The 23,807-nt window shown below is 38.4% G+C and overlaps 1 protein-coding gene across 4 annotated transcripts in view; it reads left to right on the forward strand.

Moving 5' to 3' along the window:
- The window catches only part of RIMBP2 (RIMS binding protein 2), a 535,198-nt gene that overhangs the window by 38,665 nt on the left and 472,726 nt on the right, over positions 1-23,807 (forward strand). For 3 of the 4 annotated variants that reach the window (XM_074205265.1, XM_074205261.1, XM_074205264.1), the window contains exons 2-3: positions 9,599-9,724; positions 18,246-18,371. In XM_074205265.1, coding sequence (XP_074061366.1) covers positions 9,599-9,724; positions 18,246-18,371 — 252 coding nt within the window. The remainder of the gene's footprint in view (positions 1-9,598; positions 9,725-18,245; positions 18,372-23,807) is intronic. The other variant, XM_074205263.1, reaches the window with a different exon arrangement.

The following is a 23,807-nucleotide window of genomic DNA, read 5'->3' on the forward strand; positions in this document are numbered from 1 at the left end:
AAAATATTCAGCTGAGAATAATAGGAAAAAGGGTTGGAATTTAGTGTACAGTTGGGAAAAAGGATTTGTTTTCTCTTTCTTCTTCTGCCTGTACTCTAGTCTTCTCAGATCCCCTAAGGTTCTTCTTCAGTCCATCTTGTGTCCCTTGACTGAGACAGAGATAACCCTCATTTCAGCTTTTATATGCTAAAAGTTTACATTTATATAGACACTATGTTCTTTTGGGAGGTAATGGGGTTAAGTGACTTGTCCAGGGTCACATGGTTAGCAGATATCTGAGGGAGAAGTTGTTACCAGCTTCCAGCCTCATAGAAAATATTGGCAATGATACAGTAGTTTGTGAAACCCCATTAAAGGGCAAGTTTCATTTTTTACAGTTCATTTCTGATGATGTTAGACATATCTGATTACTATCAGTTGACTCTGAGATGGGTGGGGATGAGGGTGTTAAAAAATGGGAAGTTGTATATGGGAAAATGACAGAATTGTCTTGGCTTTTTGGTTGAGATCTATATTTCTAGGCAAAGTACACTGGAAACCTTAAATTGCTTTATAAATATTTACTTTTGACTATACAACATATAATTTCCATAGGATCTATCATCCCCTTCTCCTCACCAGTCCTTGGACACCTTAGTACTCTTCTCCAGATCCATGTCTCCATCAAACATACTGGCCATTCCCAAGTCATGTTCCATCTTCCTCTCTAACCCTTTTCCATCTCTTGTCTTTTCACATTAGAACAGAAGTTCCTCGAGGGCAAGAATGGTCTTGCTTGCTCATATTAGCATTTCCATTGTTAGCACAGTGTCCCTCTCTTTGTTCCCACCCCCATTTCCCTCTATTTCTCTCCCCATCTCTGTCTCTGTCTCTGTCTCTCTCTGATTCTCTGTCTCTCTCTGCTTCACTATCTGATATGAATATAATCTGCAGCAATGTGGTCTCTCTAGCACTCTTTCACTCTTCAATATGGTGGTTCTCTGCAGCAATATATATATATATATATATATATATATATATATGTATTTAACCCATCCATGTCCCTTTATATGGTGTGATTCCTGCAAATAATAAGGGAAAACTTACTATCTGCCAAAACATACCAATTGAATTTTTCTATTTCTCTAGAAATTTCTCTTTGAATTCCTCCCAGTCAAATAGGTTTACAATCTCATCCCTACTTTCCATTCCTACATGGAATGGCTGCCACATCTCGTTGATTCTACCCCAGTGATGCCTCTACCTTTCTTTTCCTTCTCTCCATTCACTGGACCAACATTTTGTTTAGGCTCTCATCTTCACTCACCATCTACTTAATCTCCCAGCCTCCAATTTTCTGCCCCTCTGCTGTTCATCTTCCACACAGTTTTGCCAAATTGACATTTCTAAACTAAGGATATGACCAGATTAGTAATTCTTCTGCTCAAGAAGCTCTAAGTGATTCCCTACTGGCTTTAGGATGCCTCCAAGGGCTTGGCATTTAGAGTTTTTTAATACAAGCCTGTAAATTATCTTTTCCAATGGATTTCACATTATGCCCTGGAAAAAAAAAACCTATATTTTTTCAAACAAACTGGCCTTTTTGCTTTGCTCTGTATGTAGGAATTAGGAGGGAGTTATTTTAGTCATGGAAAACAATGTTAGCATTACCAAATATACAGAAGAAAATGGGATTTGGGGGTTGGAAAACAGTAGATAAGTTTGCCTAAAGAATATATGTAGAAGAGTAATATGAGATAATGGCATGGTAAGTAGGAGCCAAATTATGAATGGTTTTCAATATGAGATTGGGGAATGAGAATTTTTATCTTAAAAGCAGTATCTTTCCTTTCTTTCTCGCTGCGTGTGTGTGTGTGTGTGTGTGTGTGTGTGTGTGTATACATATATATATATATATATATATTATATATATGACAGAGTAAGTGGAATCATGAAAATGGATTTGGAGACTATTGCCAGGTGAATAATAAGGGTCTGTCCTAGAGTTGTTGGCCATGTGGAGAGAAGGTGCCAGATGTCAGTTAAGTTATGGAGGTAGAAGCAATATGACTAGCCAAGTCATTGAATATGAGGGGGGAGGATGGGAGACAGGTAAGAGTCAGGGTAGAAATTGGGAAGTTTGGAGGAGCAATGAGCTTAAAGGGGGAAAATAATGAGTTCCATTTTTACTTTGAGATGGTTGATGAAACCATTCAGGTGAAGGTGTGAAGATTAAGGCTGGAATTTAGTTACCTTATCCTTATTCACTCATTTATCATCTATTCCTTTTTCAGTCACACATTCAATTATTCATTCATTTGCTGTGTTTGTAGTGTTCCCTCTGGGATACCCACCTAGCACTCGAATTTCCAAGGGTAAGTGTTTACCTGAATTTCAGGGTGCTGTGCAGGTCTATATTCTTTTTTTTAAATTTTTATTAAAGATATTATTTGATTTTTACAGTTTTCCCTCAATCTTGCTTCCCTCCCCCCCACCCCCATCAGTCTTTACTTTGTTTCCATGTTGTACCTCGATCCAAATTGGGTGTGATGAGAGAGAAATCATATCCTTAAAGAGAACAGAATTCTCAGAGGTAACCAGATCAAACCATAAGACATCTGGTTTTTTTTTTTCCGAATTAAAGGGAATAGTCCTTGTACTTTGTTCAAACTCCACAGCTTCTTATCTGTATACAGATGGTACTCTCCTTTGCAGACAGCCCAAAATTGTTCCCAATTGTTGCGCTGATGGAATGAGCAAGTCCTTCAAGGTTGAACATCACTCCCATGTTGCTGTTAGGGTGTACAGTGTTTTTCTGGTTCTGCTCATCTCACTCAGTATCAGTTCATGCCAATCCCTCCAGGTTTCCCTGAAATCCCGTCCCTCCTGATTTCTAATAGAACAATAGTATTCCATGACATACATATACCACAGTTTGCTAAACCATTCCCCAATTGAAGGACATTTACTGGATTTCCAATTCTTTGCCACCACAAACAGGGCTGCTATAAATATTTTTGCACAAGTAATGGTTTTTACCCTTTTTCCTTCATCTCTTCAGGGTATAGACCCAGTAGTGGTATTGCTGGGTCAAAGGGTATGCACATTTTTGCTGCCCTTTGGGCATAGTTCTAAATAGCTCTCCAGAAGGGTTGGATGAGTTCACAGCTCCACCAACAGTGTAATAGTGTCCCAGATTTCCCACATCCCTTCCAACAATGATCATTATCCTTCCTGGTCATACTGGACAATCTGAGAGGTGTGAGGTGGTACCTCAATGAAGCTTTAATTTGCATTTCTCTAATAATTAATGATTTAGAGCATTTTTTCATATGGCTATGGATTACTTTGATCTCCTCATCTGTAAATTGCCTTTGCATATCCTTTGACCATTTGTCAATTGGGGAATGGCTTTTTGTTTTAAAAATATGACTCAGTTCTCTGTATATTTTAGAAATGAGTCCTTTGTCAGAATCATTAGTTGTAAAGATTATTTCCCAATTTACTACTTTTCTTTTGATTTTGATTACATTGGTTTTACCTGTGCAAAAACTTTTTAATTTAATGTAATCGAAATCATCTAATTGGTTTTTAGTGATGTTCTCCAACTCTTCCTTAGTCAGAAACTGTTCCCCTTTCCATAGATCTGACAGGTAGACTAGTCCTTGATCTTCTAATTTGCTTATAGTATTGTTTTTTATGTCTATGTCCTGTAACCATTTGGATCTTATCTTGGGAAAGGGTGTGAGGTGTTGGTCTAATCTAAGTTTCTTCCATACTAACTTCCAATTATCCTAGCAGTTTTTATCAAAGAGGGAGTTTTTATCCTGGTGGCCTGAATCTTTGGGTTTATCAAACAGCAGATTACTATAATCCTCTCCTGCTTTTACACCTAGTGTATTCTACTGGTCCACCACTCTATTTCTTAGCCAATACCAAACAGTTTTGATGACTGATGCTTTATAATATAATTTTAGATCTGGTAGTGCTAAGCCACCTTCGTTTGCATTTTTTTCATTAAGCTCCTGGCAATTCTTAACTTTTTATTTCTCCATATGAATTTACTTACAATTTTTTTCTAGCTCATTAAAGTAATTTTTTGGAATTTTGATTGGTAGGGCATTAAACAGATAGTTTAGTTTTGGTAGAATTGTCATTTTTATTATATTAGCTCTACCTATCCATGAGCAGTTGATATTTGCCCAGTTATTTAAATCTGATTTAATTTGTGTGAGAAGTGTTTTATAATTGTTTTCAAAAAGATTCTGAGTCTGTCTTGGCAAATAGACTCCCAAGTATTTTACACTGTCTGAGGTTACTTTGAATGGAATTTCTCTTTCTAGCTCTTCCTGCTGTTTCTTGCTAGTCATATATAGGAAAGTTGAGGATTTATGGGGGTTTATTTTATAACCTGCAACTTTGCTAAAATTGCTAATTGTTTCCAGTAGTTTTTTAGATGATTTCTTGGGATTCTCTAGGTAGACCATCATGTCATCTGCGAATAGTGAGAGTTTTGTCTCTTCCTTCCCAATTCTAATTCCTTTAACTTCTTTTTCTTCTCTAATTGCTGATGCTAACATTTCTAATACAATATTGAATAGTAGTGGTGATAATGGGCACCCTTGTTTAACCCCCGATCTTATTGGGAATGCCTCTAGCCTCTCCCCATTGAGTATAATGCTTGTTGATGGTTTCAGATAGATACTGTTCATTATTTTAAGGAACAGTCCATTTATTCCTACACTCTCTAGTGTTTTTAATAGGAATGGATGCTGTATTTTGTCAAAAGCTTTTTCAGCATCTATTGATATGATCATATGGTTTCTGATAGGTTTGTTATTGATATAATTGAGTATACTAACAGTTTTCCTAATATTGAACCAACCCTGCATTCCTGGAATAAATCCTACTTGATCATAATGTATTATCCTAGTGATGACTTGTTGTAGTTGTTTTGCTAAGATTTTATTTAGGATTTTTGCATCTATATTCATGAGGGAAATAGGTCTATAATTTTCTTTCTCTGTTTTAACTCTTCCTGGTTTAGGTAGCAATATCATTTTGGTTTCATAGAAAGAGTTAGGCAGAGTTCCATCTTTCCCTATTTTTCCAAAGAGTTTATATAGGATTGGAACCAATTGTTCCTTAAATGTTTGGTAGAATTCACTTGTGAATCCATCAGGCCCCGGAGATTTTTTTTTAGGGAGTTCACTAATGGCTTGTTGAATTTCTTTTTCTGAGATAGGTTTGTTCAGGTATTTAATCTCTTCTTCATTTAACCTGGGCAACTTATATTTTTGTAAATATTCATCCATTTCACTTAGATTATCAAATTTATTGGCATAAAGTTGGGCAAAATAATTTCGAATTATTACTTTAATTTCCTCCTCATTGGTGGTGAGTTCACTTTTTTCATTTATAATACTAGCAATTTGGTTTTCTTCTTTCTTTTTTTTAATCAAATTGACCAGAGGTTTATCAATTTTATTGGTTTTTTCATAATACCAACTTTTGGTTTTATTTATTAATTCAATAGTTTTTTTGCTTTCAATTTTATTAATTTCTCCTTTGATTTTTAAAATTTCTAATTTGGTATTTGATTGGGGATTTTTGATTTGTTCTTTCTCTAATTATTTTAGTTGCATGTTTAGTTCATTGATTTCCTCTTTCTCCAATTTATTCATATAAGCATTTAGAGCTATAATATATCCTCTGAGAGTTGCTTTGAATGAATCCCATAGGTTTTGGTATGTTGTTTCATTATTATCATTATCTAGGATAAAATGGTTAATTCTTTCTATAATTTGTTTTTTGGTCCACTCATTTTTTAAGATGAGGTTATTCAGTTTCCAATTTGCTCTGGGTCTATATCTCCTTGGCCCAGTATTGCATATGACTTTTATTGCATTGTGATCTGAGAAAGATGTATTCACTATTTCTGCCTTTCTGCAGTTGATCATTAGGTTTTTATGTCCTAGTACACGGTCAATTTTTATATAAGTTCCATGTACTGCAGAGAAAAAGGTATATTCCTTCCTATCGCCATTCAGTTTCCTCCATAAGTCTACCATATCTAATTTTTCTAACAATCTATTTACCTCCCTAATTTCTTTCTTGTTTGTTTTATGATTTGATTTATCTAGATCTGATAGCGGGAGGTTGAGGTCTTCTACTAGTAGAGTTTTGCTGTCTATGTCTTCCTGTAATTCTTTCAGCTTCTCCTCTAAGAATTTAGGTGCTGTCCCACTGGGTGCATATATATTCAATATTGAAATGACTTTATTGTCTATGGTACCTTTTCAGAGGATAGTTTCCTTTCTTATCTCTTTTAATGCTATCTATTTTTGCTGCTGCTTTGTCTGAGATAAGGATTGCTACCCATGCTTTTTTTACTTCAGCTGAAGCAAAATATATTTTGCTCCAACCTTTTACCTTTACTCTATATGTATCTCTCTGCTTCAAATGAGTTTCTTGTAAGCAGCATATTGTAGGATTCTGGTTTTTAATCCACTCTGCTATTTGCTTACATTTTAAGGGAGAGTTCATCCCATTCACATTTAAGGTTATGATTACTCATTCTTTATTGCCCTCTGTGCTATCTTCCCTCTGTTTGTATTTTTCCCCCTTTCCCCCCTTTTATCCATATTCCCCAGTATTTTGCTTTTGAATACCACCCCCTTCAGTGTGTTTGCCCTCCTATATCACTCCCTCCCCTTTCTTTCCCCTTTCCCTGTTCCCTTCCCTTCCTTTTGTTATTTCCCCTTATTTCCTCCACTCCCCTTCCCTTTCTCTATCCCCCATCCCCTTTTCCCCTTTTACTTCTTGAAAGGTTAGGTGTTTTATAAGTTAACTGAGTATGTGTAGTTTGACTTTAAGCCAAGTCTGATGAGAAGAAGATTCAGTTGTTTCTCCTCTTCTCCCTTCTTCCCCTCTATTACCAAAGGCTTTTTGTACCTCTTACTGCACTGAGATTTGTCCCATTCAATCCCCTCCCTCCTCCTGTCTCTTTCCTGTCCCCCTTTCTAGGGAGGTAGTGTATTTTTTTTAGATCATTCTATCTAAGTCATAGAAAATTCTGCATGTCTGATCCTTCTAGTTCAGTATATTCTATTGAATAGAGTCAAAATTCCTGAGAGTTATTAGAGTCTTTCTCCCCAGTGGAGTTATAGCCAGTTACATCCCATTAGATATCAGTCTCATGGATAGGTCATGGATGTCCATCATTTCTGGCTATGTATATGCTCTCTGTTAGAGTTTCATTTCTCAGGATTCTCAGGATTTATGAGAGTCTCTACCCCCCCCCCCCCATGCTGGGATATAGCCAGTTTCAACTTGCTGGATTGCATTTTTTTCCTTTTACCGCCCCCCCCTTTTTTTTACCTTTTCATGTGTCTCTTGAACCTCCTGTTTGATATCCAAATTTTCTGTTTAGCTCTGGTCTTTTCATCAGAAATTTTTGGAATTCTTCCATTTCATTAAATGTTCATCTTTTTCCCTGGAAGAGAAGGCTCAGCTTTGCAGGAAAGTAGATTCTTGGCTGCATTCCAAGCTCCCATGCTCTTCGAAATATCTCATTCCAGGCCCTTCGATCCCTTAAGGTTGATGCAGCCAGGTCCTGCATGATCCTTACTGTGGCTCCTTGATATTTAAATTGTTTCTTCCTGGCTGCTTGCAGGATTTTCTCTTTTATCTGATAGTTCTGGAGTTTGGCCACAACATTCCTTGGTGTTTTCCTTTTAGGATCTTTTTCTGGTGGGGATCGATGTACTCTTTCAATAACTACTTTGCCCTCCGATTCCATGATGTCAGGGCAGTTTTCCATCACTAGATCCTGTAATATTAAGTCCAGGCTTTTTTTCTCTTCAATGTTTTCAGGAAGTCCTATAATTTTCAGGTTTCCCCTCCTCGATCTATTCTCGAGGTCAGTGGTTTTGTTGATGAGGTATTTCACATTTGCTTCTATTTTTTCTATTTTTTGATTTTGTTTAACGGACTCTTGCTGTCTCGTGAAGTCATTAGTTTCTGTAGACTCCATTATTTTTTGGGGGGAGGAGTTTTCTTCATTAACCTTTTCCAATTGGTCGATTCTACTTTTGAAAGAGCTTTCCATTTGACCAGTTGAGGTTTTGAGAGAATTCATTTCTTTTTGCATTTGCTCATTTGAGGATCTGAGAGAATTATTCTCATTTTGCAAGGTATTAATTGTCTCCCCCAAATTTTCCAGTTGATTTTTAAACTCCTTCCTTATTTCTTCAAGGAAGTCTTTCTGTGCTGGAGACCAGATTGCATTCTCCTCAGAGGTTCCAGGTCTCTCTGGGTTGGGGTCTTTCCCTTCCAGGAATTTTTCTATGGATCCACCTTTCCGCTGACCCTTCTTCATTATGCTAAGACCTTGAGTTGGGTGGGGCTGGTTCACCTGGGCTTGGGATCTCTAAAGGCTTTACTGAGTGCAGTTTCTCTGCTGGCCAGTAGGAGGTGCTGGTTGCCCTCTCTGGGGTGTCTGTGACCTTCTCCCTTTGCTTGAGGGAGGGAATTGGAGCTATTGAATTCTTTTGCCTTCAATCAATGGTGGGCTTTACCCTGGCCTGAGGTCATTCCTCAGCTGGGCTGGTTCTTTTGCTCACACCCCTGGGCCTGAGGCAGAAATAATTTGCATTTGTTTGAGAAGAGGCCTCAGTGCAATGGAGGCGTGGGCTCAGAGTTTCTCAGACCCGAGGAGCCCAGGGATGGTGTCCGCAGCTGTCCTGCACCAGACCTCTCCCCGCAGCCCCTTCCCCAAGCTCCAGGGGGACAGCCCCAGCACCAGCGCCTCTGCTTCCCTGTGGACCCAAGCCCCCTTCGTCCAGCCCCACCGCTGGTCCAGCAGGTCCGGCTCTCGGGCTCTCAGACTCCCGGTTCCAATTCAGCTGTTGGTCTGGCTGCTCTTCCCTGGGAGCTCAGACTCACCTGCTGGTACTCAACCAAGGCTGCTGCGGGAGACAAATCCTGAGGTAGATTTTCCTCTCCTGGCTTTTCTTTCTGGGTTTCCTGGTTCCGATTTCTTTTAAGAGGTTTGTTTCATGTGATAGATGGGGAAGAGATCAGGAGACTTTAGAACCGTGCCTGTCTTCTCTCCGCCATCTTGGCCCCGCCTCTGTACTAGGTCTATACTCTTAATACTATAACTCATAAGCCCCCCACTGATGCATTCATTCTTAGTCATCAGCCAGTTAAAAAATTAGCCAAAGCTAAGAGTATTTACTGTAATGACTAAGAATAGAAAATGATTACTCCTCATAAACCGGACTGTTAAGAACTGGATTGTCAGAACCACACACAGTATCAGTAGGAAGAATGGGTTCACATATAGAGTACACTAGTAAAGGAACACGCACATTGGGAACAGACATGTCCAGGGATCTCATATCTCATGGATGGGCTCTTTCAAATAGAATTGAACTGGAAAAGAAAGTTCATAACCCTTATACTCATTTTGGAGAGTAGTAAGGATGGTGGAAAGCTAAGTTTCTTGGATTTTTCCCTAGAGAAACACATTTTTGTTTTTGAAGTCGTCAGCTTTCCATTCTGATCCCTTATTTCAGGAGAGATTGAATCAGTTTGAATTTGAATTCTCTTACAGGGAGTGGTCAGGGATGACTATCTTAATGGCTGCATTAGTACACCTGGGGAATATAGCCTGCACCTCAAGTCTACAGAGAAGGGGAAGGAGATCCATAACCAATCCCAGGAAGACTCTGGAAAGCTGGTGAGTGAAGTAGATATGGTTGTTATAGCATAAGGATTAAAGCTGATGAGGAAATTAAAGCTTATTTGGCACAACTCTCCTATTTTACAGTGGGGGAAACTAAGGCCTAAGGAGGGAAATGATATTAGCTAGTGTTTACATAGCACTTTAAAATTTTGCAAAGAACCTTACAAATAATTATTTCATCATCACAATAACCATGAGACATAGCTTTTATTATTATTTATTATCATTATTACCCACATTTTACAGATGAGAAAACTGAAGTAGACTTGTCCAGGATCACACAGCTAGTAACTGAGGCTGGGTTTGAATTCAGGTACTTCTGACAGTTTTATCCACTATAACAAGCAGATGTCTCACCCAGGGTCACACAGGTTAATGGGAATTAAACCCAGGACCTCTGAATCCAAATCTCATGTCTCATCTTGTACTTAGCAAGTAAGAATACCAATGTTTTATCATCACTGGCCAGTCTGGTCTTTCAAACACAAGAAAATTGTGGGTTTTGACCTGCAGAGGGGAGAATGGAAAGAGAAAAGAGTCAAGAATTATGTGAAATTATTGCCATTGGGGATAGCCTTGAGTCTTAGTCCTGATAACTACTGAGTACTCAAGTGACTGGTAAAATTTAAGTTAGCTACAAGGAAGAATCTCTTATATAAGAACAGATTTCCATTGGGTTTAATGATAGTTTTCCTTCTTTTAAAACACAAATTGCTTTAGAACAGGGGACACCATTTTCTGATAAGGGGGTTTCACAAATAATATCCGAGTTACACCTGGTGACCATATCCACTAACCTGTGGCTTATGTACTATTTTGCTTGAGGCAGAGAATTGGACTAGATGACCCTCAGAGGGTGTTCATATATCTAGGATACACTCCAATTTTTTCTCTGATTTCTTTAAATATATATATATATATATATATATATATATATATATATATATATATATATATGTGTGTGTGTGTACATATATGTATATATTTAATTAACCACCTTTTCCCTCCTCTCCATGAACCCTTGTCACTAAAAAAAAGGAAAAAAACAAAATAAAAAAAATCTTGTATAACAATATCTAGATATAGCTCTTTAAGATTTGCAAAATATTTATATACTATCTCATTTTATCTTTGCAATAATCCTGTAAGATGGTTGCGATTATTATCTCCATTTTGGAAATGAGGCAACTGAGACTAAAAGGGAATTTTATTTAAAAACTTTTAAGTTAAATTATATTTTATTTTTAAAGTGCAGTCTTCTACTCCCCTGCTCCCTCTACTCCTGACCCCAAAACTAAGAAATCAAGAAAAAATAAACCCATCACACATAGTTATAGTATATTAAAAACAAAATTCTTCATTGGCCAAGCCCTAAAAATATTTGTCTCATTTTGCATTCTAAATCCTTCACTTCTCTATCAGAAGGTAGATAGCATGTTTCATCATTAGTTCTCCAAAATATTATTTAGTCACTCTCCTGGTTAGCACAAGAATTTTCCATCACATTTATATAGCATAAATTGCTCCACCATTCTCCATTTATGGGTAGCCCCCTTAGATACCCATTTTTTGTCATTTCAAAAATACTTTGAATTTATTTTACTGAGGTCTGATCCTTCCTTTAGGACTAATCCTCTCCCTCCAATTCCACCCCATCTTCTCCTTTCCTTTATATTTTACTATTGAGTGAAATGTATTTCTGTACTCAACTGTGTGTGTGTATGTATCCTTCCTTCTTTTAGCTAATTCAGATGAGATTAAAAGTAGAATCTGCCAGTCCTCGCCCCTTCCTTATTTATATGGATGTCTACTTATGCACAATCATTTTTCCACCTAACCTTCCTCTCCACTCTCTTCCCCAATGGATTCTTTCTCTCCTCTCTTTCCAGTCTTAAGATTATTAAGACAACAGAACCACTTCAGGTCTTGCCTAACGGGACTCCCTCTAAGAACCCTGATGATGATAGGGATCAGAGGGGATACATGGATCATTTCTCCTCATTTTAATGTAAACAGTTCATTTTTGATTGATCCTTTATCATTGTTCATTCACATTTATCTTTTTATGTTTCTCTTCACTCCTGTAGTTATACTTCAAGGTTTCTTCATAGCTGTTCTCTTCATCGGGGATGCTTGGAAATGCTCTTATTTCATTAACGTTCCATTTCCCCATATCATTATACTAGTTTTGCTGAGTAAGTTTTTCTTGGCCGTAAAAGCCCATGTCCTTTACCTTCTGGAATATCATATTCTAAGTTTTCTGCTTCTTTATAACGGTGGTTGCTAAATCCTGTGTAATCCTTATAGGGGCTCTTGATACTTGAATCATTTCTTTTAAGTGTTATTTTATTTTTTCAATTACATGCAAAAATAGTTTCCAGTATTCAACTTTTTTTTTTAGGTTTTTGTAAGGCAAAAGGGTTAAGTAGCTTACCCAAGGCCACACAGCTAAGTAATTATTAAGTGTCTGAGACCAGATTTGAACCCAGGTACTCCTGACTCCAGGGCTGGTGCTTTATCCATTATGCCACCTAGTTGCCCCTTAATATTCAACTTTTTGTAAGCTTTTGAGTTCTACATTTTTTAGCCTCCCTCCCTTCCCTCCACTTTCCCATGATAGCAAGAAATCTTTTAAAGGTTATACATGTAAAATCATAACATATTGACACCTGAATTATTTCTATCTGGGTGCTTGCAGTCTTTTTTAATTTGACCTGGAAACTCCAGAAAGTATACTCGGTAATGGAAAGGGTGGCTTTCATTTTGCATCTGCTGCTCTGATTGGTTTCAACTCCATAGAACATGGTACTTTCATGTCAGGTGCCTCCTGATTTTCCTGCCTTCGTTTGTATATTGTCTCTACCAAGAAAATTTTAAGTTCTTTGAGAACAGGGACTTTCTTTTTATTATTTACTTATTCTATCATCTATCTGTCTGTCTGTCTATCTATCTATCTAACATTTATTTATTTGTCTCCAGGGCTTAGTCCAGTTTCTATTACCTAGTGGCACCTGATAAATGCTTACTGAATTAGATTGGCTGGCAGGGGAAATAGTGTTATCAGGAAGGAGCCAGTGATAGATGATGAAAGGAGTGATAAAAGATGTTAAATATGAACGGAAGTTTGTTGATTTTGGAGCAACTCTTGAATGTTCTTTCTAATATTGGCTCTGAACTGAAATAAAGTGGTTTAATGAAGTCAGAGTACAGCAGATTACATCTCCTTTTTCCTGAACACTATCCCTTTCTTTAGGTAGCTTAAAATCATTTCATGTGATCAAAATCCAAATGGTTGATCCTTCTTGAACTTTCAATTGTCTCTAACTCCCACCTCTTTTTTTTCCAGTCAAATTTCTGTCTGTGCCCCTCCTGTTTTGTACATAGGAGCCTGATTTTTTGAACCTTAGTATAAGGCATTTATACTTATTCAATTTTATTGTAATTGTTAAGGGTCCATAATACATTGAGATAAAAGAATCAATGATCTAGACCCAGGGAAGGGGGATCATGGTTGGGAGAAAAAGGAAAAAGCATTTAAATAACTCTGTATTAAATGCTTTATAAGTGTTGTTTCATTTATTTCTCATCATCATCATCATCATTATTATTATTTATTATCATATCCATTTTTCAGTTGAGGTAACTGAGATAAGTATTTAAGTGAATTGCCCCAGATTCACACAGCTAGTGAGTGAATGAAGCTAAATGTAAACTCAGGATTTTATGACTCAGGTTTAGCACTCTATTCACTGTGTCACTTATCATAATTATTATAGTCCTTCTCCTTCATTTTATTGGTGAGGAAATCAAGACCCAGAGAGCTTAATTGATTTGCCCAAGGTCATACAAGCAAAGCTGGGATTTGAATTCATTTACTGCTCTTTTAGTAACTCAACACGGATCTTTTTGGAGCTTGAATTTGTCATCCAATATCCTACTCATCCCTCCCATCAACCATCCATGACATGTGTCCATCACATTTGATAAGGTGCATTCTTGTCTTTATCAGTCATGGACAAAAATGTTCAATAGTGTATATGATGAAAAGGACAATTGGTTGGTCATCTTTCAATCTCCCCTTGGGTTTGAGGTGTAAGAGAAGTGACATGATTAGAGCATCCAACTAATTTACCCTAAATTTCTCAAATTCCTCCTCACACCCTGAAATTCTATACGAGAGTTTCTGTTTTCCTGAGGGGTAGTGAATAGTTAGCACAAGATACTTCCACATTTCTTAAGGGAGCTGAGTTGTTGGAGACGTTCTTGAAATGGTTAATGACTCCTTCCTAAAGATCCGATTATATGGCAACACTGCTCTCTTGTTTTCTTATTCACTCTGGGACTCAACTTCCTCATCTGGAAAAAGAAGAGGTTGGACCAAATGAAGGACATCCTTGTTCCAGGTTTATAATCCCATGATCTGGGATCTGGCTTGCAGCTCTTCAGAACTCAGTGGAAAGGCAAGGGGTGGGGAAAATGGAGAGAGGGAAGGGGGAGCAGAAAGGAGGGAAGCAGGAAGGAAATGGCGCATTTGCAATCAGTCTGTTTAATGGAACCAGCTGTTTTCAGCTAAGATTAAATGTGATATAAAGACAGAGAACAGCTGTTGGTCGACAGTTAAAGCAGGTGTGTGTGTGTGTGTGTGTGTGTGTGTGTTTGTCTGTGTCTGTGTGTGTGTTTAAGGATGGAGAGCAATAGTGAAAAGTAAGCCTCCCTTTCTGAGTTGTGAATGAAGAAAAGACTGACTAATGTGTTCTTAACCTGAAGGAGAAGAATGTGAGGGGAGTTTTCTAAATCATTTATTCTAATTTTTAAAATTTTTATAGGAGGAAACCAAGTCCTAGAAAGGGAAAGTAGTTCTCCCAGAACTAGGATCAGCCCCCCTCTTCTCCTCACTGTTATATCTAGCTTTAATCTCCCTTGCTTGCCTCAACTTGAGGGCCACGTATAAGGACTGACCCTGTGATTTCCAGATGAGGAAACTTTCCTTACCAATGCAGATAATGCTGCAATTTATAATCTTAGAAAACTGCCTAAGAGAGTAGAGAGATGAAATGACTTGTCCAAGGTCATAAGGACAATTCTACAGACACTTGAAAACAGGTCTCCCTCAGCTAAAAGGTCCATTCTGCATCCGTTACACCACATCACCTTTTTAAAAAGTTATGTTTTGGGGCAGCTAGGTGGCATAGTGGATAAAGCACCAGCCTTGGAGTCAGGAGTACCTGGGTTCAAATCCAGTCTCACACACTTAATAATGACCTAGCTGTGTGGCCTTGGGCAAGCCACTTAACCCCATTTGCCTTGCAAAAAAAAAAAAAGTTGTGTTTCAGTCCTTTTACTTTTATTTAAATGATTAACAAACACTTATTTTCACTCCCTTTCTCCCCTTCCTGGGAAAAACAAACAAAATCCTTATACACAAATATTCATAATGAAACAAAATAAATTCCTGCATTGGTCATAACCCAAACTGTCTCACTCTGCATTTTGAGTTTATCACCTTTGTGTCAGGAATATGATTATTTTTTTCTCTTCAGTCCTCTGTAATCATCATTGATTTCGTGCTGATCAGAGTTGTTAAGTCTTTGAAAATTAGTCACTTTTACAATGTTGTTTATAAATTGCTCTCCAGATTCTAATCTCTGCATTCTTCACTCTGCATCAGCTCTGGTAATCTTCTCAGCTTTATCTGAAACCATGCCTTTCTTCATTTCTTATGACATATTAGTTTTCCATTTCATTCATATACCATAATTCGTTCAGCCATTGCCCCCCCCCCCCCAATTGATGGGCATCTCCCTTAGCTTCCAAGTTTTTGCTAACACAAAGAAAATTGGTAAAAATATTTTGGTATATATGGGACCTTTTCTTCTTTTTTGATTTCTATAGGGTATAGGTCTAATAGGGATATCCCTGGGTTAAAGGGTATGTGTAGCTTAGTAATTTGGGGGGCAAAGCTCTGGATTTCTTTCTTGAATAGCTAGCTGTTCTAGTTAACAACTCCACCCAAAATTTTCCTGCAGCCCAACATTTATCATTTTTCTTTTTTCCTCCTCTACCAGTCTGTAAAACCTCGGAATTGTTCTAATCTATGATTCTCTAATTATCAGTGATTTGGAATCTTTTTAAAAATATATCTATAAGCAGCTTGTATTTCTTCCCTAGACAACCACCTTGTTCATATCATTTGACCATTTGTCAATAAAGGAATTGGATCTAATTCTTACATATTCGAATCAATTTTTAAAATCCCTTTTAAAAAATAAGTGTAAGGGACTATCTTCCTTCCCTCCCCCCAAGGTCAGGTGTCTTAAATTTTCACCCCTTGCCCAAGGTTACACTTAAAGGGTGAGAAAAGGTTTAGACTCTTCATCAATGACTCTAGTCCCTAATGACGGTGTTCCCCCAATTATAGGGGGGCTCCCTTGCACCCCAGACCCATTTAGTCACTAACAATCAGTTTAGATTTTACAAATATACAAACGTATCCCTCTAGCATGGCAAGACACAATCTTCCTTCCCTTTTGTAATACCTTGGTCTCTAGGGAGGGGAAAAGGATTAGATTCAGAGTTTAACTTAATTCCAAAAGAACAACCGGATAAACTTTCAAATACAAATAAAATCCTGTGGTCAAATGGTGACTTAGAAAACCACAAATTAACATTATCTAGGTTTTATTGTATCTTCATTTATTTTGTTAAACACTTCTCAATGACAGTATTTTTTTTTTGTCCCTGCCCCAAAGCAAGACTACCAGAGCAAGCTGTCCTGGTCAAGTACCCCAGACAATTCCAGTTAGGCACCCCTAAATTTCTGGCCTGCCTTGCCTGACTGACTAGCTATACCACATGGTCTGGAATCCTGCCTCCAAGGTCAACATGGCTCCAACTTGCAATGGGGAGGGGGGATTGTTGCAGGTGAGAAGCAGAAATGAAACAGAAAATTTTTTGGAGTTGGAATAAAAGAGAGAGACAAGAGGGAAGATGCCTTCCATTATCACTGGATCAGGTCATGGAATCTGTGCTGTGGGTGAACTGGCATCTGCAGCTTCCGCCCAGGACAGAAAAAAAAAAGTTAGAGAGAGAGAAGACTGACTCAGTCTGGCTAGTTTGCAAGATGTGACCCTTTTAGATAAGGCAGTCTAGAGGAGGCTAAACCCACCTGGGAGCTAAGAGAGGCTCCATTCATGAGATCTACCCATGCCCTCTTAAGAGATACTGCCCTTTTAGGTGAACTGATCGTGCTCTAAAGGCCCTATTAAAAAAGAAAATTGATGGTGAGAGTTCAATTCAAGAAACGTACAATTCAAGAAACTTCCCCTTAGAGACAGCTAGGCGGTCTAGTGGATAGGATTCTGGACCTGAAGTCAAAAAGATCTGAATTTAAATTCATTTTTGGACATTTATTGACTGACACTGGACAAATCACTTAGCCTCAGTTTACCCATATGTAAAAAAAATCTGTAATAATAGCACCTATCTTGCAGGGTTGTTATAATGATTAGTGCTTACTACTTTGGCACATAGTAGGAACTATATAAATACTTATTTCTTCCCCTGTAGAGCCTACTATGTGCAGGGCAATGAATGGCATAGTGATGGACCTCCAACCTTAGAGTCAATATGGCTTTGATCTACCATGTCATGACTGTTTGACCTGGAATTTCCAGGTAACCCGCTTAGACTTCAAATTGCAACATCCATACAAGAATCCATTTACAGGTAGAGAGGGTTTCCTTATCTTGAGTTCTTTTCAACAATATAAGCATAGCTCAGGTCTAAAGAACAAGAAATAAGACACAGGCATGTGTTATTGATTCGTTTTTCAGTCACATCCAAGTCTTCATGAATTTTTTGGTTTTCTTGGCAGAGATACTAGAGTGGTTTGCCATTTCCTTCTCCAGTTCATTTGACAGATGGAGAACCTGAGGCAAACAGGGTTAAGTAACTTGCCCAGAGTCATACAGTCAGTAAGTCCCTGAGGATAAATTTGAACTCAGGAACTTTTCTTAACCTCAGATCCAGTACTTTAGATACTATGGCATCATCTAGCTGCCCTCTCAGACATTTAGCAAGAGATATATAACTTTGAACAGAGTGTTTCACTCCTCTGAGGACCATTTCCCCCCATCAGTCTAATGAGTGTCTCATACAGTTTAAAGTTGGTGGGGATCTTAGAGGGTATAGAGTCCAGACAATCCTCATTTGGTAAAAACTGAGGTCTTTCAAAGATCACATAATAAATTGATTCAGGGGCAGCTAGGTGGCGCAGTGGATAGAGCACTGGCCCTGGAGTCAGGAGGACCTGGGTTCAAATCTGGTCTCAAACACTTAATAATTACCTAGCTGTGTGGACTTGGGCAAGCCACTTAACCCTGTTTGCCTTGCAAAAAAAACCTAAAAAAAATAAGTTGATTGAGGAATGGTTGGAATTCATCTTTGCATTCCCTAGAATACCCAAGTCCTGAGCCCTCGAGTTCAGAAGCTTCATTATCCACAATATATTTTGCAGGCAAAAGCAGTTAACTGTGAGCAACTGGTGACAAGAAATACTGTGGGGAGACATTCAGAAGGTAGAGGAAGAGGCCAGACCATCCCCCCAACCAGCATGGTGCCTGGGTCTGTTGTGAAGAACAAGGTATGGACAGCAATGAAATAGTGCCTGCTGCAAAGTCTTTATTGAACAGTTGAACTCAAGAAATCTTTGTTATCCATGCGTCATTGTGCAAGGTGCTAGATCTACAAAGACAACAAATAGTCCTTTACCTCAAAGGGCTTCTATCTGCCTGAGGGGTTGAGAGTAGTGGTTAAAAAATGTCACAAAACACAGAATCTTTGAATTTTAGAGTTGCAAGAAACTAAAGTGTGAGACATCTTTTGTTGCTCAGTAGTGTCTGACTCTGGGTTTTCTTGGCAAAGATATTGGAGTGCTTTGCATTTCCTTCTCTAGTTCATTTTACAGATTAAAAAAAAGGCAAACCAGTTTAAATGACTTACCCAGGGTCACACAGCTAGGCAGTATCTGAGACCAGATTTGAACTCATGAAGAGGCATCTTCCTGAATCTAGGCCTGGCACTCCATTCACTTTGCAACCTAGTCAACATTACTAATGACTGAAAAAAGAATCCTTACTATTATATAGAATAATATGGAGTCAGATAGCCTTTCCTTGAACAACCTCTGATGATGGGAAACCTACTGTCTCCCAGAGAGGTTCATTTCACTTTTGAATAGCTCTAACTGTTCATTGACAGGGACTTCATAATTACATGCAATGGTTTTTTTCAGTAACTTATGATGCAGTTCATCTGGGGCATATGTCAATGGTGGATAGAGCTAGGCTGGAAAGCAGGAAGACTCATCTTCCCAACTCCAAATCTGACCTCAGACTAGCTACATGACTCTGGACAAGTCACTTCACTTTGCTTGTCTCAGTTCATCTGTAAAATGAGCTGGAGAAGGAAGTGACAAACTACTTCAATGTCTCTACCAAGAAAACCCCAAATAGTGTCATTGGACACAGCTAAACAACAACAGAAGACTTGAATTCACCAAGGGCAGCTAGGGGCTCTCTTACTATCTCTATTTATCTTCTCTAATACCTATTTATAGGCCATTTTTCTTCTGTTCTTTTTAGTCTAAAAAAAATCATTCTTGGTAGATCAAAGACAAAAGTAATTTCTTGTACCTCTGAGAACAAATTGTTCCCAGAAACCACAATAAAGGTCACCACAGAGGCCTAATTTTCCAAAAGTTACCAATTTTATCAAAACTTCTTAAAATTAATTTTTTGTCTCTGGCTTTTCTCAGATGTTAATTGTTGTTCAGACCTTTTGAACCTTGGTAAACATACTGGAATGGTTTGCCATTTTCTTCTCCAGCTCATTTTATAGATGAGAAACTAAGGTAAATAGTAAATAACTTGCTCAAGGTCAAATTTGAACTCAAGAAAATGAGTCTTGGGGTGGCTAGGTGGTACAGTGGATAGAGCACCGGCCCTGGAGTCAGGAGTACCTGAGTTGAAATCCGGCCTCAGACACTTAATAGTTACCTAGCTGTGTGTCCTTGGGCAAGCCACTTAACCCCATTGCCTTGCAAAAGAAAAAAAAAAAACAAAATGAGTCTTCTTGACTCCAGGCCTAGTGATCTAATGGTGCCCCCTGACTGCTTTTTCAAATATTTAGGTAAAGATATATGACTTTGAACAGGATGTTTAACTTCTCTTGAGGATCATTTTTCCCATCAGTCAAATGAGCATTTCATACAATTTAAAGCTGGTAGGGACCTAAGAGATAAGGGAGTCCAGGCAACCCTCCGGCAAAAACTGAGATCTATCAAAGAAATTAATGACTTGCCTAAGGCCATGTTGGAAGCAAGTGGCAGAGTCAAGATTTGAACCTGGGTCTTTCAAGATGCTTTTCTAAGTAGATAGATAATTAAACAATCCCTTTGTTCCAAGTACTTTGGTAGGAACTAAAGTTAGATATCCATGCAAGTAAGATGGTTTGTGCCATCAAGGATTTTACATTCTAATGTGTATACAGGAATTAGAAAGGTGAAGAGTATGGGTACTCAGAAGGTGGAATGATATGGAATGGGCAGGAATTGGACTGGAGGCCTGGGTCCCAGTCTGGTCAAGCAAATGAAAGAGCTGTATGGGCAAGTGGGGAGGGGATACTTGGAGTGGAGACCTGGGCTCTGGCAAGATGAGGCAAAAACTGATCCATCACAGGTGACTGTCTAGGTTATTGTTGAAGAAGTCTGAATAGAGGCAGTGCTGGAGCAGACTGGGAAAAGGGGCGGATATGGTAATAGTAATAATAGTAATAATAATAGTAATAACAACTAATACTCGCGTCATATTTCCTGTTTGCGAGGCCGCGAGGCCCTACTTTTCCATGGCTATTTCTTGTTCTTACAATAATCCTAGATGTTATTGTTATTATTATTATTATTCCCATTTTACAATGGAAGAAACTGAAGCAAACTGAGGCTAAATGACTTGCCCAGGGTCACACAACCCCCAAGTGTCTGAGGTCATATTTGAACTAAGGTGATTCTGACTTTGAGCCTGGTACTCTATCTATTGCATTGCCTGGTTTCTCCTAGGTAAGAAAAGGCAAAAATCTTCTGGTCCCAATATTGGTGATTCCATGATACACATTGTCTCGTTTACTTTTCTGGCTCTTTAGCACCCAGGTAGCATTTCAGGATCTACTTGAACCTGTTCTCTGTATGCTAGTCCATATGTTCTTCCTCCCAAAATAACTACCCCCCAAATTCCTCAGTACCTGCTTGTCAAATTGATTTCAAACATATTGTTCCTATTATCATTCTGTCCCATCTCTAATCTTTTACCTGAATCTGGATTATTTGCTACTTACAGGTCTCTCTAATTCTTTTCTCCTTCTCCTTCTCCTTCTCCTTCTCCTTCTCCTTCTCCTTCTCCTTCTCCTTCTCCTTCTCCTTCTCCTTCTCCTTCTCCTTCTCCTTCTCCTTCTCCTTCTCCTCCTCCTCCTCCTTCTCCTCCTCCCTCCTCCTCCTCCTCCTCCTCCTCCTCCTCCTCCTCCTCCTCCTTCTCCTTCTCCTCCTCCTTCTCCTTCTCCTCCTCCTTCTCCTTCTCCTTCTCCTTCTCCTTCTCCTTCTCCTTCTCCTTCTCCTTCTCCTTCTCCTTCTCCTTCTCCTTCTCTTTCTCCTCCTCCTCCTCCTTCTCCTTCTTCTTTTTCTTCTTCTTCCTCCTCCTTTTTCTCTTCTTACTCAACTTTTTTCTTCTTCCTCTTCTTCTTTTTCTTCTTATTTCTTCTTCTGCATTTGGGGCCAAGAGACCTGTGCATGGTCACATAGCTAATGTGTCTGAAATAAGATTTGAACTCAGATCCTCCTGTCTTCAATACCACCTAGCTCCCTAATCTCCCTCATTCTTAAAAAAAAAATCATTGATAAACTTCCCTTACTAGTAGTTTTCAGACTAATATTTCTCTTCCCTTTCTCAAACTTGAAAAAAGTTATCTATATTCAGTGACTTGACTTCCTTTTCTCTCACTTAGTGAATTCTTATTGAATCCATGTTGTTTAAGAAAGGGTGTGTGTGTGTGTGTGTGTGTGTGGTCAGGAGGTAAGGTCTTTAGGCGATGAAATCTCTCAAATAATTTAGTTTTGTCTTGGGCCATTCCAAATCAGGGCCATGGGAGACCTCCTTGTGTTCACGGGTAGGGAGAGTATGTCATTACTGCTCAATGTAATTCAACAAATACCTATTAAATCTATATAGTAGATGATTAAATCTACGATGTGCAAAGCCAATAGTTTACATTAGAATATGCCTTTAGATTTGTCGATTTCTGCAGTCCTCCTTTGAGATAGATATTTTAAAAAATACTCATCTTCCTGGCTGATCCACTTGCTCATTGCCTGGTTTCTGAGCAAGGAGATAGGCCAATGGCAGCTATCTTCAGCCATCTGGGGAATAACTGAAGGGGACTCTTCATTCTCTAGCATCTCCAGCCAACTGTAGTTTATATAAGCTGTAAAAACTCCCTTAAAAGAGACCAGTAAAAGTTTAACTGTCTGGCAATTGTTGGGTTTGCTGGAGTCTAGGGGGAAACAAGAAGGGAGTGAAGACTTTTTACCATTTACTTAGTATCCAACTGCTTAGTGGCAGCTCATCTCTTAAATATTCATGGGCCATTTTAAGCTGATTCAATTCTCTTGACTGTTCATTCATGACAAAATTGAACTGTTTCAAGGATGGGAAATTGCATTTGCTTCAGAGTTGGAGTAAATGGGACATTGGAGGTCAGTGTCAAGGTCTATTGGAATTAATACCGAGATGTTTTGGCCTCTGGGAGAATTTTGTTCAAACTTGGGCCCCACCATCACTGACAACCTTCTCTCTGTTGATTTAATTGATGTTTTTGAGAGACTGAGATTCTATTCTCTGGAATCGATCAGTGATTAACAAATATTTATTAAGTACTTACTATCTGCCAGATTAGGTATTTAGGTGGTGCCATAGTGGACAGAGCGCTAGACCTGGAATCCGGAAGACTAATCTTGAGTTCAAATCTGATACATACTAGTTAGGTGACTGTATATAAGTCACTTAATCCAGTTTGCCTCAGTTTCTCATCTGTGAAATGAGATAGAGAAAGAAATGGCAAACCACTTCAGTGTCTTTGCCAAAAAAAAAAACCCCAGCTAGACCAGGAAGAGACTTAAATGAGTAAATACCAAGACCAAGACCAACACTAGTACCAGCACCATCACCGCTACCACCACAACTTCCAACAATAAAATACCAAGAAACACCAACTACCATAAACAATTGTACCAATTACTTTGTTTAGCTCTGATGATCAAAAGAAAATCTATTTTCTCCCTTCAAGGAGCTTACATTTTATGAAATCGACATCATATACATAGATCATCATGAATTTGATGCATATAGGTAGCCTTAGAGGAGACAACTTGGGAAAGGGAGGAATTTAAGAAAAGGCTCTTGTAGAAGTGGTGTTTGTAGGAACTCAGAGCTGAATTGACAGTGGAGAGCATTCCAGATATGGCAGACAGGCTATAGATATGAGACAGTCAGTCCCTTTTGTGTAAAGAATAACAAATAGGCAAATATGACTGAATTGTGAAGTACATGAAAGGAATTAATGTGCAAGAAAAATGGAAAGAAAAGTGACAGGTTATAAAGACCTCAAAATGATAGACTGAAGATATTCAATGATCCTTCAGATAATGGGTAGCTATTAGACTAAGTAAAAGTGGTGACATGGTTAGATTTGTTAGTAGTGGCTGAGTTGGAGGAAGGATTGGAGAAGAGACATAAGATAAGGAAACCAAAACAAGAAGTTTGACAATAGGCTAGTTTGGCATAATATGGTCTGCAGGTCAAATTGGCCTACTGAATATTTTTGCACCCGAGTTCTCTGGTCATGCAAAGACACTTTATGAATTGTAGTTTGCCAACCCCCAGTTTTAGTTGTTTAGTCATTTCAATTGTGCCCAACTCATTGTGATCCCATTTAGGGTTTTCTTGGCAAAGACATTGGAGTGGTTAGCCATTTC

Source organism: Macrotis lagotis, chromosome X (assembly GCF_037893015.1).
Source record: "Macrotis lagotis isolate mMagLag1 chromosome X, bilby.v1.9.chrom.fasta, whole genome shotgun sequence".
In the NCBI taxonomy this organism is placed as follows: Eukaryota; Metazoa; Chordata; class Mammalia; order Peramelemorphia; family Peramelidae; genus Macrotis; species Macrotis lagotis.